The sequence below is a fragment of the Drosophila elegans genome, unplaced genomic scaffold, assembly GCF_018152505.1.
Source record: "Drosophila elegans isolate 14027-0461.03 unplaced genomic scaffold, ASM1815250v1 contig_208, whole genome shotgun sequence".
Taxonomy (NCBI): domain Eukaryota; kingdom Metazoa; phylum Arthropoda; class Insecta; order Diptera; family Drosophilidae; genus Drosophila; species Drosophila elegans.
Genome location: NW_024545578.1, coordinates 19584419 through 19603125, shown reverse-complemented (window position 1 = coordinate 19603125; position 18707 = coordinate 19584419). Strand labels below are relative to the sequence as shown.

At 38.2% G+C, this 18707-nt stretch overlaps 3 protein-coding genes across 4 annotated transcripts in view; 2 read left to right on the top strand and 1 right to left on the bottom strand.

Moving 5' to 3' along the window:
* Nucleotides 1–18707, bottom strand: part of LOC108142212 (fibrillin-1) — a 44488-nt gene that overhangs the window by 23886 nt on the left and 1895 nt on the right. The window lies entirely within an intron of this gene.
* LOC108142214 (sensory neuron membrane protein 2) lies at nt 873–11644 on the top strand. Of its 2 annotated transcripts, XM_041707962.1 has the most exons (10): nt 873–1923; nt 5873–6030; nt 6086–6233; nt 6321–6453; nt 7283–7335; nt 7831–8091; nt 8206–8638; nt 10888–11006; nt 11078–11203; nt 11268–11644. In XM_041707962.1, the coding sequence occupies exons 1-10, from the start codon at nt 1813–1815 to the stop codon at nt 11442–11444; spliced, it is 1719 nt and encodes a 572-aa protein (XP_041563896.1). In that variant the 5' UTR covers nt 873–1812; the 3' UTR covers nt 11445–11644. The 2 variants fall into 2 exon arrangements, with proteins under 2 accessions (XP_041563896.1, XP_017121418.1); XM_017265929.2 differs by lacking the exon at nt 7283–7335 and having other exon boundaries at nt 874–1923; nt 6321–6458; nt 11268–11643.
* On the top strand, nt 12781–17287 carry LOC108142211. The gene has a single exon (XM_017265921.2). The coding sequence runs from the start codon at nt 12996–12998 to the stop codon at nt 17124–17126; it is 4131 nt and encodes a 1376-aa protein (XP_017121410.1). The 5' UTR covers nt 12781–12995; the 3' UTR covers nt 17127–17287.

Sequence of the window (18707 nt, the reverse complement as noted above, 5' to 3'; positions counted from 1 at the left end):
AGAATTGCATATTTACAGAAGTTAGATGTTTCTGCAATAATTAACATATTACGTCACAATTAGAATTTAAAGTGAAATCTGTTTGCAAACAAATACAAGCTCTTTGACCAATCTTATAAGTCTGGTGGCAAAAGAATAAGAATTTATATTGAATGGAAAAATGGGTCTAGAAGCAATTACTTTTTGTCACAAAAAACATTGATCCAACCTTTTCTCCCATTTTTAATCTATGTACCCAATATATCGATAACAGTTCTTAACAAAATTTAAAAGTCACAAATTAAAAATATTTATCCAACCGTTTTCTCAAATTTTTCAGTTTATATTAACATATTGAAACTAGTTCATAACAAATTTACCCTATTACCTATTTGTGGCCTCCCTGAGTTAATCGATGTTTTCTCATTAATAGCCTCACTATAAATATATAACCGATTATCTTCTATTAAACAGAGTGCATCATTAGAACTGTTTGATGCTAGATAAAAGAAGGCAATATTTTATTTTCCAGGGTCATGTCTCATCCACCCCCTGGGAATTTTAATTTTGGCCAAAACAAATATAGCGAAAAAGTGGCATGACAAAAGCTTGCACTAATTTGCTAATGAGCGGCACATCCATAATTTAAGTGAAATAAAATGTAAAGAAATATTACAAAAGCAGCGAAAAAAGTCGAGCAACTAACTGCAGACGTGTTGATCATTAACGGCTCGAAAACTTAATGAAAAGCCCTCGACAAAAGTGTGGAGCAGCGCTGCGCATGCGCTCTTTAATTTTTAGCCTCTCAGCGATCGGTTGGCTTAGGGCTTTTGGCCGAAAAACTACAACCTACTACTGCTGAAAGCCATAAGTCAAAGCGTTGTCATCGCAGCTTGGCCTGAACTCTGCCAGTCGTCAGCGGTTGTTCCGAGCGGTTGGATCTCCGGTTAACAAAATCACAAAAAAATACCTACACTACCAAGAAAATCTCAATAAAAAATCACTTTTAGGGCCGCCCCTCAATTACTCAAGTATTTTAGTGTTATTCTGCTGATTCACTTCGTATTGTGACGGAAGTTTTTCCCATTTTCCCCCGTTCGCGTGCGGCCATTAATTTGAATGTGCACCTGATTTGTATCGCAACCGAAAGCCGCCCACCATTTTCCGGTCAAGTTCGCTTACGTTAACCGAGAATCAAATAAAAATGTCCCACCATTAACCACGTTTGTCATTTGGCCGGTGATACCTCAATGGGGAAGACCAGCAAAAAAAAGCTACTCCTTTGGCGCGTGTGAAGTTGTGACTCGACCCAATTAAGCAAAAACGCAAATATAATTAACAAAAATATTTTAATTATACCAGCTGATGGCGGAAAAAAGCTTTCACTGCAACACAACAGCCAAACCCGTTTTCGTACTTAAAAACCTGCATAGACATATATACGAATACAGTTGCTGCTCTTACTATAAGGGACATAATAAGATATAGCAAAAGACAGCAGCCAAGCGGCCGCCTCGCGTCGCATCGCATTCGGCAACTTGTTTATTTCAAAATTATATATAACAAACATCAAAAAAAAGCCCCAAAACGGGTATCTTATAAATAGTGCGCTTTGTTTCGGCACATAACCACAAGATCGACACCCCAACAACAGTGGCTCTCACTTGACGTAGGTCAGGCCAAAGCTCTGCTCGATCAAGAAAAAAAAAAACAAAAAAAAAGATTCCATACCTGTTGCCGGCGTTTTGATCGCCAAAAAGAGAGGGAACCTGATAAATGGGTCTCGCCCCATCTCCGTAGACTCCATCCATCCGTGCGATCGTCTCTGAGAAAATGCTCCACTGGTCTCTGATCGTCAGCGCCCTCGGCGTCTGCGTGGCCGCCTTGGGCGGCTACTGCGGTTGGGTTCTCTTCCCCAACATGGTACACAAAAAGGTCGAACAGGTGAGTCCCCCAAAAATTTGAAGAAGAACCATACGAAGCTTGAAGAATTTAAATGAGAGAAACGCAGTATATGCGGCCTTGGGTTCAATTACTTCATTTTCAAAAAAAACTATAAGAACAAGATAAAAAAAGATTTAAAAAAAAAAAACAAAATTCATTCCAATCGTTAGGCTTTGCAAGAGTACATTTTTAGACCTCTTACATTGCTTGTCACAATAATGACTACACGTTAATTAGAATTTCAGCAGTCATTTATTTAAAAGACATTCAATAAAAAGCTTTATTATAATCTCAAGATCAAATGCAACAATTCAGTTTTAAATATATATACAGAATTTAGAATGGGAATCAGATTATAAATAATTTTATGCGACATGTAACTTAAGAATCCAATTTAAAAAATTTGTCGACTAAGAAAAAATTCATATTAATTTACAATTAATTCTGATTTTATTTATTTTCTGAATTTAGTAGCTCCCATCAAATGCCAAAATCAAAACTATGACAGAATTTTACTTATGAATTCTTTAAAGCAAAGTTTTTTCCCTATTTTGAACTAACAAGCCACACCTTTCATTAGAAACTTGTCAAAGTTTCTAAGTTAAATATTTAGACTTCAAAGTTCACACAGATATTTTCTCTCACTGACCAAACAAAGGGAATATAATGATTCTATTGTTGACTCCTGCTTACTGTCAAGTGGCAAAACGAAAACTGTATGGCGGTTATTCACTTAGTTGCAAAGAATAATAGTTCGACTAGCGATGAGTCAAAGAAAGTTCAAAGTACCAAGTAGTGAATAAGAAAAAATTAACGATCTGTCAACAGATTTAATTACTCAGTGAACGATTAGAATACAAACAGGTTTGCTTATTTTGCTAGTTTTTAAATTCAAAAGCTTTGGTAAAACTAGAAGGCATTTGCTTTATAATTTCCTTAATTACATGACTGTTTTATTGAGAGTCCCACCATCGGATCAATTATTGACATGCATTATTCGAGACACACCAAATTCTGATCTAAAAAGTTTTGACGTAAGGTATAGCACGACAACCCAACATTATCCAGCTTATCCATAATGACATCTTTGGCTATATAACCAAACGGCTGTCAACCGCCCAAACCATAGCTTTCCACGCTCTCCATCAAGTCTAATTGCCGGCCAACAAGTGCAATATAACCTTATTTCCCTTGTATATACCCGAATATGACATGGAATAATTACATATAGCTGAAATGGTAATACAAAACCGATCCCTTGGGTCACGCTCTCGACGAATGCCAAATGCAATTGAAATGCCACGAGCAGTGCGAATTAATTTGCTAGTCAAATGCACTTTATTATTATTGCATTTTTCAAACCATTAGAGCCAAAAACAAAAAATTAAATTACGATGCATGTTCTTGTCCTTCAACGCATTTAATTTATGACCAAGTTGATATGTGTGACATTGGGTTTGTTCAAGAACAATTTTTCTCGGACTAAAAGTCAGTTTAAAATGTTTTGAAAATAATCTAATATATATATATATATAAATACAAAGAATTTACCCTATGGTTTTTGCCTCATGTTGGCTTCAAATAAAAAATATCTCGCTTTTTAAGTGAAAATTAGAAAATTAAAAATGATTTATTTATTATAGTTAATTCACATTTTAGTATCCCAAGTAAATAAAGATTCAAAACTAATTACAAATTGGATATGGCACTGAGGTAGCTAATTTAATATTTATTTATTATCAACTTCTAGAAATTTCGAAAAAAAATATTTACCCTGTTACCATTTAACAGGTATTTTTGTTAAAATCAAAGGTTTTTACTACCTATACACCTTTATACACCTTTGAACTACAAAATATTTCATTTAAATGTACTTCATGATGTTTTATGAAATGATGCACTTTGCCAAGTACAAAAACGCTTACAAAAACGCTCCCATCGCTGGGCACACGCTACCTAAATCAGGCGTGACATCTTCGGTGCTCATTGCCAAGGCAACTAGAAGTACTTGGGTTGACTTTGAGCTGAGTTTTTGTTTTTTATTGCAATTAGAATGCAAACACAGAGTTTTATCTTTTTGGTATCCACTTGTTTTTGTGGCTCTGTTTGCTCTTTTTAATTGTTGTAGCCAAGCCAAGTTAATTGCCCTTTTTTGTAGCTCTGCCCCTGGAACTTTGTTTGCCACCCATAACGCTTTCGGGCCGCAAAACTCTTTTTACGAGCCATCGTTAGCAATGAACTTCCGTGTGTACGCGTTCGAGATCCCATCTAGAATGACCAAAATACCCTCGAAATTTGAGGGCCTTCAACTTGAAGGTGGACCGTCCCTTGCACATTAACCATTTCTATTTGAAATTCAAATGCAGGCGCCAAAGACTCAGAAACAGATGGCCAAAACAAACGAGTCATGAATTGAAATTGAAATTCAAAGCAATTGAAGTCTATTCGATGGTCAACAATAATATTGTTGTGCAATTTAGCCCGCCAGCAATGCCAAACAATCGAAAGACTTTTTAGGCCTGATATTAGCCATTTACCATTCATCATTCTGACCCATATTTTAGCTACTTTTATTTTTTTAGGTTCCTAAATGTCTATATGGATTTTAATATTTATTTAAGCCATTCATATTTTAATGCCAAACCATTTTTTTTTTAATTTTTATAAGTTTAATAATAATAAAAACTGGCAACAACAATATCTTAATTACAGAAAAAAATAAAATAAAAATAAGTTAATCAGAGCAATAATCTTTAAAAAAAATTACGAAAATTGTCCGGTTCTATTATTTTACTCAACCAATTCCCCATTTTATACCCCAAAATATTTCTTATTTGCCCCTTTGACCCAGCACATTCTTGTCCCAAATCGAATGTTAAGCTAACTTCATATTTTAAACACGTTTCGCTTCGGCCTGTCGCTTTGCCAAAACCGCTCTGTTTCGCAACAATTATTTGTAGTGTTTTTCTGAATGAATTTTGGGCCATTGTCAGCCGTCGTCTGAGCCTCTCTTTGGCTCTTGAGGTTAATCAAACGTTTTGTATGCTCTTCGATATGCTGAGCTGAACCGAAATGCGTGTGCATTGACCTTGGGATCTGCCTTAGTCATATAAATATTTACCCAGATTTTTGTGTAGCTTTTTTGACAATTCTTCAATTGTATCAAGTGCGAGGGGCAGACCGTAAAATTATATTGCTGGTCATGTTTTGAACTTGTTTCGACTTTTATTTATGTTTTTTCGGTGGGCCTTTTTATGTTTTGCCAATTTTTTTTCTGTGAGCTGTTCATATTTTCTGGCTACTGGGTTGTAAAAATTAAAATGGAAGGTTAACATCAAAGGTTATTTTAGCATGGGAATATTGTTTTAGGCAAGGCTCAGAGCTCACCCTAATTAATTGTTTTGTTTTGACAAAAAAAAAAAATTAAAGCAAATTTTTCACTTGGTCATTGATCTTTTCTGTTTGTTGATTATTATCAAATATAATTACCACAATAAAAAATATCAATAGGAATTGCTTTGTGGAGACAAATAAATAAAATCTATAAAAGAAAACCGGTTCAAATTCAGTCGGTGCTGATGCTTTTGATTTGGTTTTTATTGCCATTACGGCGTCATTAAAGTCGCGACTTAGTCGCGTGATAATCAACGTTAAAATTTGGTCTGATAAATATTGGTCTGATGATATTACTTAGCATATGAGAGCCAAAAAATTAAATAAAACCTGTCAAACTAACTATAGGTAAAATAAGAGATGGATATAATGTAAACAAATTCAGCTTAAGACGACAAAACTGTTTATCAATATGTGGTTTTTAGGCCCTAGCGTAAATTAAAGCATGAAGTCATATTAGATATAACTATCAGAATTTATTTGAATATTTTAAAATATATCCATATTTATAGATGAAATTAATATGAATTTTGTTGACTATTTATAATATTTGCAGAGCGTCGTTATATCAGATGGCTCGGAACAATACAAACGTTTTGTTAACCTGCCTCAGCCATTGAACTTCAAAGTCTACATTTTTAATGTGACCAATCCGGACAGGATACAACAAGGTGCCATACCCATTGTCGAGGAAATAGGACCCTATGTATACAAGTAAGTAAATAAAATATGAAAAGAACATAAAATATATAAATTTTATTATTTTTAGGCAGTTCCGTCAAAAGAAAGTGAAACATTTTTCGAGAGACGGGTCAAAGATATCCTACGTGCAAAATGTGCACTTTGATTTCGACGCAGATGCCTCGGCTCCGTACACCCAAGATGATCGGATTGTGGCTCTCAATATGCACATGAATGTAAGTTAAAAAAAAAATATATAAAAACCCAATTTATAACATCAATATACCTCCTTGAAAATTACAATATTAATACTAAATTTACAGGCATTTTTACAAGTATTTGAAAGAGAAATCACAGATATCTTTCAGGGTTTTGCCAATAGGCTAAACTCCCGATTGAATCAAACTCCAGGTGTACGAGTCCTGAAACGATTGATGGAACGTATTCGAGGGAAACGTAAAGTAATTTTATCCACTACTAATTTAATCGAGTGTAAAACCCTCCCAACTGGTGATGGTCTATCTGACAAAAGAACCCGAACAAATTCGGCTTTGTCTATGTAGATACTGTATGCAAAGATTTACTTAATAGCATGCCTTGGTAAATTTAACTTAATGGTAATGGGTTTTCACGGTTCTCCGATGGGCGATACCATCGTCCGGCTCTGTTTGTCTTTGTTCTGCTTTCGGACCAGCGATTCCACAGATTTATTATTCCTTTTATTTACCGTTTTCAGTTCATTGTTTATTAATTATGATTTTACCCCAGACGTGCGTCATTGGACATGGGGAATATTTTGGATAGACTCTTTATAGGTCATTAAGCTAATGTTTTTTTTAATTGCTGATTTATTGCGCCGATTGTGTCGGATTAACAGTTTTGGGAGTGGGTTAGGTCGGAATCGCAAAAGGTGTTACAGAGGATACACTATTTGACATTTTTGGACAGAAATAAATATTAATTATTTATCAGTAATATTTAAAAAACAAATTTTAAAGGTTTGCTTCATTTTTTTCTTTTTGTAAAATGTTTATAATGGTTTCAGAAAAGTATATAATTTATAACTAAATATACATTTTAAAATAAGATTATAAATGCATTTTAATAAATATATAAATTTATCAAAATTTCTACATGCATCAATATATGTAGTTTAGACAAAATTGAAAGCAAAATCTAAACGATTAAAATTAGAATCAAAAATTCTATTGAATAAATATTCAATGAATATACATAGTATGAGAATGATAGCAAAAATCGAATTTAATGATCCCAAAACTTATAGCTCCCTTTAGCTGGGTACATGGCATCATAATCAGCATTGTCGATGGTGTCAAAGTAAGTTGTCCAGCTTTTCTGATCTACTGACAGCTTTGCAACTGTTTAATAATATTAATTGCAATTCGGCGCATCTCCTACTCAAAACTGAAAACTTCAAACTGCCAAAGTCAAGATCATTCGCATCAGTCGTAGAACAGCAAAATTTTGATTGGCATTCGCCTTGGGTTTCTCTCGTCTATGTAAATATTTTGATAAATTGTCGACTCAATCTGGCGACTGGCGAGGAGAAATCAATGGAAACGGCAGCTGAAAACCGAATGATTGGAAACGTCAAATTTCTCACACATCCAATGCAAAAACATAATTAATAATAACAAATTTGAGCTTGTGCCTTGCTACTAATTTATAGCTAACCGCCCCGCCTGCTGCTAATGCTTTTCAAATATTTTTAAACGCTTAACATTTGCTGCCTTGCCTTTTAGCTTTGGTCATTATTCGCAAAAATTTCCTTAATTAACGCTGTACCTTTTGGAAAATCTTTATTTCTAACAGTCCGTCCTACAAATATCTGAGAACGATCCTGGCCTGGCTTTACTTTTGGTCCACTTAAATGCCAATCTTAAAGCGGTCTTCAACGATCCAAGGTCAATGTTTGTAAGCACCTCGGTGAGGGAATATCTCTTCGACGGAGTGCGTTTCTGTATCAATCCCCAAGGAATCGCCAAGGCTATTTGTAACCAGATCAAGGAGAGCGGTTCGAAAACCATTCGGGAGCAGAGCGATGGCAGTCTGGCCTTCTCCTTTTTTGGTCATGTAAGTGTTATTGAAAATTTAAAATAAATCGATATGAAATCCTTTAAAAAATAACATTTTGTCTACTATCAAATTATTGAGAAATACTAAATACGTCATCATTTTCTCCCATAGAAAAATGGTTCCGGACACGAAGTCATTGAAGTGCATACTGGAAAGGGAGATCCCATGAGAGTGTTAGAGATCCAAAAACTGGATGACTCGCATAATCTACAAGTGTGGCTGAATGCAAGTACAGAGGGCGAAACGTCAGTCTGCAATCAGATAAATGGAACTGATGCCTCAGCCTATCCACCATTTCGTCAGCGAGGGGATTCTATGTATATCTTCAGCGCGGACATTTGTAGATCAGTGCAGTTGTTTTACCAGACAGATATTCAATACCAGGGAATACCTGGATATAGATACTCCATCGGCGAGAACTTCATAAACGACATTGGACCGGAACATGATAATGAGTGCTTTTGCGTTGACAAATTGGCGAATGTGATCAAGAGGAAAAATGGATGTCTATATGCGGGTGCTTTGGATTTGACCACATGTTTAGGTGAGTGATGATAACAATTCTTTCTTTTAGCACTATTGAATCGGTAAACGAATTTGTAACAAAATCTAAATAGAATTTAGAACGCATTTAAAAAGCCTCTTCAACACCTTCTATTTAACAAATTAAAAAAAAATCAAACTAAGATAATACCAAGAAAATATTTTATACTACTTCCTTATTTGTTTAGATACAGAGGTATGTAAAAAATTCGAAACAAATGCCTTAATAAAATGAATGAAACGTATGCTAGCATATATCGTCGATTAAATATGACACATTTTCCATTTAAACAACAAACAAAACCTTTTAAAAACATTTATGTTTCGTCTTTAGTTCGGGTATCTTCCGCTTATCTTTAGTTCCTCATGTTATTTCGCAGTTTACGCCCGATTAGCATTTCAAAAAAAAAAACTTCCATAAATTCAGTAGATCAAAGACTTCTGTGTCGCCGATCTACTTTTAAATACGAATGAGGGTATTTCAGCAAACTATTTGCCCTATTAACAGAAAAATGTATAAAACGTAAAAAATCGTCGTAGTTAATATTTCCAAAAAATTAAAAAACCAATATTTATTTTGATTTCTACATACATTGAAAAATAATTTTAATTTAAACATACAAAAAAAATTGTACAGGCAAGATATAAGCATTTTAGATTTGGGGTATTTCCATGAATGAATTGTCAAAAATAAGGCAACAATGGTTCCCCAAGTTCCATTTCCTTAAAATAAAACTCACTACTGATTCAATTTCGTACAGTAGAGTATTGAAAATTTGACACAGAGCTTATCCAACCTTCATCAGTTTTTTTTATTGGAATAAAACTGATTTAATTTAATTAGCATTTTATTTATGTTGATAGTTTAGGATTTGGCAGTTTGCTTGTGATCCTAAGTTTTGTGAACACTTAACTCAAATATTAACGATTGTTTGATCAATTTCAAAAAACTTTATTACTAACTGGAGCAATGCGATCTTAAACACCATATGGTCACGACTAAAAATAAACAAAAGACTTAAACAATGAACTTCTGGGTTTTTTAGAATTTTGGCTATCTTATACGCAGGGAAACCGGAAATATTTCGAATAATATTTGACAATTTCAGCTCTTGGTATTTTGTTATGCAAATGATCGTCTTGATGTCGGTGTTGTGTTTGTTTTATGGCGATTAACTGGTGCGGCGAACTACCCCAGAAGACAACTCTGTCATCAGCTTGTGGTCGATTACCTCAGTAATTATAAGGCAGCCAGTTATAAATCAAATGGTAATCACGGTACCAGAGTTGGTGCCAGATCTAGTTTGACTTTTAATGCGTTTATATGCAAATTAAGTGCTTGGGAAGTGCAAAGCGAAGGCATCAAGAAACACAGCTCATAAAATAAAAAGCTGAAAAGGCATTCAAATCTCCAAAAGATCTCTATAAACACGCGCTAGCTTCGATCAGACAAATTGCCAACGCTTTTCATTAGGACGTTGATTTAAGCACGGATTCCGATTTCGATTCTGATCGCGAATCTGTGTGGGCTGACTTTGATCTTCTTCGATTGTTTAATTTCTTAATTAACACTCCAGATTCTTGGAACAAAAAACGTTTTGCTTCGCATTCTGAGTTAAATTCCCCTCAGGCATTGCGCATTTGAAATCAAAAGTGTTGCCTTTCCTTCAACTAGGGGATATAATGAGCCGCTCTTCGTTATGATGTTCTCAAGTGCTGTGAACGCTCTACAAATTGAAGCATTAACTTTGATTTTTATAATTTTTTTTCCTAGACTTTTTTGTTTGGGTGTTTGCCGATCGCGCACGTTTCAAACTTGAGATTCTTTTGGTTGATGCCTTCCTTTCGTAGTGTTTTTTTTTTTTTGTTTAATTGCCGAAACGTGAGTTAACAGTTTCAGTAATGAGCATTTGAAATACTTTGTCGGATGAGGAAATTCTTACAAATTGGTTCAGACATCACAAGTAGTTAAGTAAATAAATAAATGTTGTTCTACGAAAACGTGATGAGAGGTTAAGAAGCTTCCGCAACTTATGAAATATTTTCCAATTAATTTAATTAAATTAAATATAAGTAGCTGGCTTGATTGAGGTCGCCAAATCTTGTTTTTCGGAATTATTTCAACAATGTAAACAGAATAATTAAAATGGAATGCAGTGAGACGCTCAAGGAGCAGGTTATGCAAATCAAGGAGTCTGCTTTATAACGCATCTTTTAAGTAATATATATTTTATTGATATCTCGTTACAGATGCCCCTGTAATTTTGACATTGCCTCATATGCTGGGCGCCTCGAATGAGTACCGAAAAATGATACGAGGCCTCAAGCCAGATGCCAAAAAGCACCAGACTTTTGTGGATGTGCAGTCGGTAAAGTGTATACATATAATTTCAATCTAGAGAAATCTTAAAAATATAAGTACAAAATTTAATTCCCTCAGCTGACGGGTACGCCCTTGCAAGGCGGTAAAAGGGTTCAGTTTAACATGTTCTTGAAGAGCATTAATCGCATAGGCATTACCGAAAATTTACCCACAGTTTTGATGCCCGCCATTTGGGTGGAGGAGGTTGGTTGCATCTAAACAACATTTAAAATCATTTATATTAAATGCAACCTTTATTTTTCCTTAGGGCATTCAACTTAATGGCGAAATGGTGGCCTTTTTCAAAAAGAAACTGATCAACACGCTGAAAACCCTCAATATTGTCCACTGGGCGACCTTGTGCGGTGGCATTGGTTTGGCGGTCATGTGTCTGATATATTATATCTACCAAAAGGGGCGTGTCGAGGAGCCACCCGTGAAGTAAGATGTTAATCATAAATCTGTATTTGTTATTGAGTGTTATGTAAAAATCTATTTGTTATTTTATTATGATAATTATGGATGTAACACACACAGTTTTTGTCTACGAATTTGTATATAATTTATTTTTTTAATTGTGATTCTATTGTATTGTGATTTAGCGTTTACTAAAAAAAAAAAACAAGAAAAACTACTACGAATTAACCAAAATGTTGTTTTCATTTAAAACGTAAACAGTTCTTGGAACTGGAATTTTTGGAACTTTTTTATACATTGGGGTATTCCAATGAATGAATTCGGATATGGGTTTTAAAATAAATGGTAAATGTGGTATTAGTAATAACTGAAAGATATTTAGATTATAATTGGGAATTTACACATTTGAAGTATTTCGAAACCTGCTACACATGAGAAATAAAATTCGGGAGTTCTCATAAATATCACTACCCAAAAATGTCTGGTTTCCAAGGAAAATAAATTTAAAAAAAAATATTTAAACATCTCATTAAATCTTTTTCGGACTTCTAAATCAATGCTAAACACAAAATTCAATTTGCATAGCCAAAGCTAAAGCCTTGATCCATTCGCCTCCCTTCTTTTTGGCAATGACTCAAGTTCAAGACCACTTAATGAGGGAACCCGGGTATTAATCAATCAGCAAACAGTTTTTCGGCCCAGCAATTTGCACAAAAAGCGGCAATTAAAACACAGTTTATATTGCATCAAATTGGCTATCAGAGAAACAGACAAAAACTTGCTCAACGGAGGCAAAAAAAAAAAATAAACAAAACAAATTCCAAAATGCGACTTGGCCAATCGAGCGATGCAAACAAAATATTTCAGTCGGCAGATAAACAATGCTGACCCAAGGTATTTTTGCATTACAATGTGATTGAGACACTATCTATGGGGTGGGGTCCGCCCCGGATTGATTGACAGCCGCAATTCGCGCCTGTCGATGTCTTGATTGAGTCTTACGAGGCGATTAAAAACGCGTGAAAAGCGCTCGCGACTTGCGACTCGCGACTCGCGACTCTCCTACTGACTGTCCCATAAATACGGGTATTTCAAATTCAAATTTAAATTCCATCGGGCAAATGGGCCGCTAATGGCTCAGCGACTGCAGAACTTTCTAAATAATTTTTTATGCTTGATTTGATAATTCTGTTGCCTTTCGCACTTCCAAATTTTGTGGGTTCTTGAGTGGCCGAGAACCTTTTTTCAGCTGTGACCGCCGTAGTAATTATGCAATAGCCACAACCAGTTTGTCTCGCTCGGCAGTCGACGTCGTCATATTCAAATTGACTTTGGGCTGAAGATGCCATCGCCGGAGGTTTCAGTCGTCAACGAAACGCGCAAACGCACGCAGCCAGCTGGCGAAATAAAATAAAATTGAACGGGCCACAAAAAATAAAAGTTGAGATACAAGCGTTCAAAATCGCTGTAAAATTAGAATTTCAAATGACCTAAGGATTCTGCTCCAGTTGTGTTGTGTGCCTTCTGTGTTCTATATAAGAGTAAATAGCGGTGGGTTCGAGTGTCAGAACAGATCAAGATGTTGAGTTGGCCGGTGGTATTCGCACTGCTTCCACTTTTGGCCACGGCCAAGGTCTTCGATCGCTGTGAGCTGGCCCATTTGCTGCAGCAGCGTTTCGGCCTTCCCGCCGTCCAAGTGGCGACTTTGGTGTGCATAGCCCAGCATTCGAGCGACTTCAACACGGCCGCCTTTGGCGGTGGCGCCGGACTGGGCGGTGGATCCCATGGTCTCTTCCAGATCAGCGATGTCTACTGGTGCTCGCCACCGGGACAGGGCAAGGGCTGTGGCCTGAGTTGCTCGAGTTTGAGGGACGACGACATCGCCGACGATGTCCAGTGTGTGCGACGGATCTATGCCGAGCATCAGAGGATCAGTGGAGATGGCTTCACCGCCTGGCAGGCCTACGGAGCCTACTGCCGCCAGGATGCGGCCTCCTATGTGGCTGGATGTGGAGGTCTGGGCAGCACAGCCCTTCAGGTGGCTGCTTCGTACCAAAGGCCGCAGCAAGTGCAGGTCCACAGCCATCCGCCTGGGCACTACCATCAGGTGGCCCAAGTCCAGACGCAGGGCAAGATCTACAGTCGCTGCGAACTGGCCCAGGAATTGTTCTACCAGCACAAGCTGCCCATGCCCCAGATTCCCACCTGGGTGTGCATTGCCCAGCACGAATCCTCCTTCAACACGGCTGCCGTGGGTCGCCTCAATGCGGATGGCAGTGCCGACCATGGCCTGTTCCAGATCAGTGATCTCTTCTGGTGCACCCACGAGCAGAGGGCGGGAAAGGGCTGCCAGGCCACCTGCAATCAGTTCCTGGACTCCAGCATAGCGGATGATGTGCAGTGCATCAGGAGGATCCATCAGGAACATACCCAGATCTCGGGCGATGGCTTCAATGCCTGGACTGTGTACAAACGGAACTGCCTCAATCAGCACTACGAACAGGTGGCAGCCTGTTTTGCCAAGCCACCAGCTCAGGGCCACCATCCCAACGCCATCGGGGGAGGTCCTGTGAAGCCCAAGGTCAGCTATGCCTATCAGTTTGCCCAGGTGCAGGTGCAGCAGACACCGACTGTGAATCAATATTATCGACCTGCGCCACCCGTTCCGAGTTACCAGACCAATGTGGCCACCTATTCGGGGAACCCCTTCCTCCGACCACGCCCAGTTCTGTCTCAGCCTCAGCTCCAAACTCCCGCCCGACAGCATCCCAATGCCATTGGAGTGCCACTTAGAAACCAAACCCCTGCTAACCCCTTCTACATTCAGAAACAGCCAGTACAGTATCAGCCACACTATCAGTCACACCCCCAAACACACTATCAACGCACGGGTAAAGTTTACAATCGCTGCGAATTAGCCCAAGAGTTGTATTTCTCACACAAGTTTCCCATGCAGGAATTGGCCACCTGGGTGTGCATCGCCGAGCATGAGTCCGCGTTCAATACGGCAGCTGTGGGTCGCCTGAACGCGGACGGGAGTGCGGATCACGGGCTCTTCCAGATCAGCGATCTCTACTGGTGCACCCACGACAAGGGCGGCGGCAAGGGCTGTCACATCGACTGCAATCGACTGCTGGACTCGGACATCTCCGATGATGTGAAGTGCGTGAGGACCATCCACGAAGAGCACACCCGGATTTCGGGGGATGGGTTTACCGCCTGGACTGTCTACAATGGACACTGCAGGCAGAGAACTCGAGCCGATATAGCCAGCTGCTTTGAGGACAAAGATCTGCCTCGGGAAGTCATCAAACCAGCCAAGGGAAACGAACTGATCAAGAACGTAGCTCCAATTTCGAAGGGTAAAATCTACAATCGCTGTGAGCTGGCCAAGGAACTTTATCATAAACACAAGTTACCCATGAGGGAGATTCCCACCTGGGTGTGCATAGCCCAACATGAATCCTCTTTCAACACAGCCGCTGTGGGAAAACTCAATGCAGATGGCAGTGAGGATCATGGCCTGTTCCAGATCAGCGATATTTACTGGTGCTCCCATGACCAGTCCAGTGGCAAAGCCTGCCACATTGAATGCGATCGTTTGCTAGATTCAGACATCTCCGACGATGTCCAGTGCATTCGCACAATCCACGAGGAACACACACGACTCTCGGGAGACGGTTTCAACGCCTGGACTGTCTACAATGGGCATTGCAGGAACCAGAACTTGGCCCAATTGAGTGACTGCTTCGATGGAAATGAGATTGCAGAGGCGGATAAGATCAGCCCATACGGAGAAAAGCCACAAGTGAAGCCCCATCAGTCAGTGCTGGAGAAGCCACAGCAAAAGATAGCCACCATTCAAGACTATGGCGGTAATCCCTTCTTGCAAAATCTGCAAGCTACTAAGGCATCTCAAACTCATGTGCAGCCCACCAAATTCACAAATAAAATTACAAATAATATTTCAACTCCCAAGGAGCCCCAAACCAATAAACTCTATGCCACCAATCCATTTCTCAATAATCAAGTGAAAAATAAGCCCACTTCCGCGTTGGGAACTGCTACTTATTCTACCCAAAAACCCATGTATGATAGCAATCCCTTCCTGAAAAACCCTGGCTCAATTACACACTCTTTAGAAGAAGTTAAACCAAACGACAATTTTTCCTATGCCCATAATCCATTTCTCAGTCTTCTTGGCAAACCAATTGTACCTGCTCAAGCACCCATCAATCCCAAGCCCTCGAGCCCAAGTAAAAGCCCATCTAAGCCCCCTCAGCTGGTCAACAGACCCTATGTCAGCAGCGACAGCTTCCGCAACGAGGTGATTAAATTTACGGCCACCTCTGCGGCAGTGGCAACCACTACAAGCGTTACAAAGCAATCTGTAACAACAACCACAAGGAAACCCTTTACAGCGGGCACAAAAAAACCAGTCTCAACTACGGCCAAAACAACGAGCTTGCCGATATGGTCATGGCAAACTTCTACGACCGCTAAGCCCACAATAACAGAAAGTGGTAATCGCTACACAGCTACAACGAAAGCCTCTGCACCTCTCACAACTACTCGATCAGTGATAGCCAACAAGCCAGATTCTCGTACAACTATTAGACCAACTAGTCGCTCAACTAGTAGAACAACTGCTCGGCCAACTACTGCGTTTACCATCCGATCGACAGCACGTCCAACTACACATTCAACAATTCGTACAACTATAAGTCCAGGAACTTACTCAACTACTCGGTCTACTCCTCGCCCAACAACTTATTCAACAACTCGCCCAATTTCAACGGCACGAGCAACCACTCGTTCGACAACTCAATCAACTAGTCGTCCAACGACTCGTCCAACCACTCGTTCAACTACTCGTCCAACAACTCGTCCAACCACTCGTCCAACCACTCGTCCAACCACCCGTCCAACCACTCGTCCAACTACACGCTCAACCACTAAGACAACTACTCCTCCAACTCGGAGTTCAATTAACAATCAACAAAAATCAACAACAACGAGAACTTTATCTCGCTACACAACAGTAAACAAGCCCACCACTCGGCCAATTACAACTACTCGTCCAATTACAACTATTCGTCCAATTACAACCACTCGCTACACTCCAACAACTCGCCAATCTTTAATAACCAAAACCACAAATCGCTATGCAGCCTTATATTCGCCAACTTCTCGACCAAATGCAACAACAAAATTTACCACAACTACTCGTTTGCCAAGCAAGTCCTCATACAACTATATATCCGTAAATAAACCCACCACACGCCCGACTCCTACCACTCGTTCACCCACAGCCGTTCGTTACTCACCAACAACTCACCAACCTTTAACGACGAGAACCACAACTCGTAACTCAGCGATAACTGCACAAGCCACTCGGCAAGGAAGCACCACACCAAGGCCATATTTATTTACCTCAACAACGAAGAAGAGTGCAACTACTAAAGACCCCTTTGATCACCCGTTTTTCCAGAAATTCAAAGCAAAGTTTGACTCTCAAACACAAAGTCCAAAAACCCCAATAAGCCTAAATCAAAATCAAACCACCGGCAGTCCTTATTATGCCAAATATCAGGAAAATAAGATGAAAACAGGTGCCAAAACCGTTCTTTCCTACGATTTCGGCCAAAATAGAAACACAACTAGGCCTAAAAGTGTCTTCGATGTCTACCTTAACTGGAACAAATATTAAGGGGGTTTCCATTAGTAAGACACTTTCGAGACTTGTAAATATGCGTTATTGATCGATGTAAAACTTAGCATAATGGCAGAATACTCATACATTATTAATCCGTAAGCCTTATAAATAGGATTTAGATAATAAAATAAAAATAAACCAATGCGAATGCGAAATGTACGAAAATTAATTCAATTTTTAGAGACTGGTTGTCCGGTCAGGCTGACAACGCGCCAAACGTCGCCAAGTGCGATTGGATCGTGGCTTTAAGCAGTGGCTTTGATTAATTTTCGTTAACCCGTTTTTGGCCGAGTCTTGTTAACATAAATGCCGAGCACAGCGACAAAGACAAAGCGGGCCAAAGAACTGCAGAGATAACGTGTTTCGAATTTCGCCTGGGCTCCCCAATAATGTTCTTTGATTTTAGCAACTTATCAATTTAAAATGTAAAGGTGTGAAGAGTACATGTTGTGACGTCTGTACACCTCTGACCAATATTAAATAAAATACCTTGATTTTGTTGGTAAAATTGCATTATTCTTAAGGCTTAGGTTAGGCTTAGGTTGACCTTTGGCTGATATATAAAAATTGATAACTAAAAACAGGATGTTATTTATTTTTTTGAGATTTCTAAGCTTTGAAGTATAATTATTTATAGTTATTTAAATATTGTAAGTCTCTTTTCTCCATAAGTACTTGTGCTTTAGCTTTTTGTAGAGGCGAAACACCTCATCCCATACTTAAGTTTCGTGACAAGATTGAAAATACATCAAATATTTACGAAACATTATTAAAAAAATAATTAAAGCCGAATCCAACTTCAGCAATTCAACTCGATTTTGTTATTCAAGAACTTTCTTTAACAACTTCCTATATATTTCGAGATTCTAAATGTTTATTCATACTTCTATATCTGCACCCACTCCTTCAAAACCACAAATAGCTATTTAGTAATTTGTAAATGTATCGGTAAAATTATAATAGTACTGTTGAATATTAATTTACTAATTACGGGGCATTTATTTTAACCATTAATTAAAATTCAGTTTTTTTTGCCTTGCAAAGGTTTAAAGCATTAATAAAATTACGGCGACCATGTATTTTATGCGTGTAAATACCTATCTACGCCTAGCTTACATGGTTTGAGTTTATAATAAACCAATGTTTGAAGCCATCAAACGGTTTGAGTCCAACTAAAAATTTGTTTATAGGAAAATATAACAAAATCCATAAAAAACTAACAAAATGCTAAGAATGCATATTTGCTAAGCTTTAAAGACACAAAAAAAAAACCATCAAGTTGAAGAGGTCATGGTATGTTGAAATGGTCCTGGTTACTAATTATTAGGTCGATGTTTAAGTATTTCTTAGAAAAACTGGCAGTTAAAGTTTTTGTGCTTATTTTTATTATTTTCAAATTAAAATCTTAATAAACAAATGTTGTAGGTCTACGTACATAGTTCAAATACACATTGCATATTTCACAAAAAAAAAAAAACGCTTTTTATGTTTTTGACTTTTATTGCGTTAAGTCTATATTTTACGAGTCATTAAATTTTAGTGCGAAGTACAGCCTAAAGAAGATGTTGTTATAAG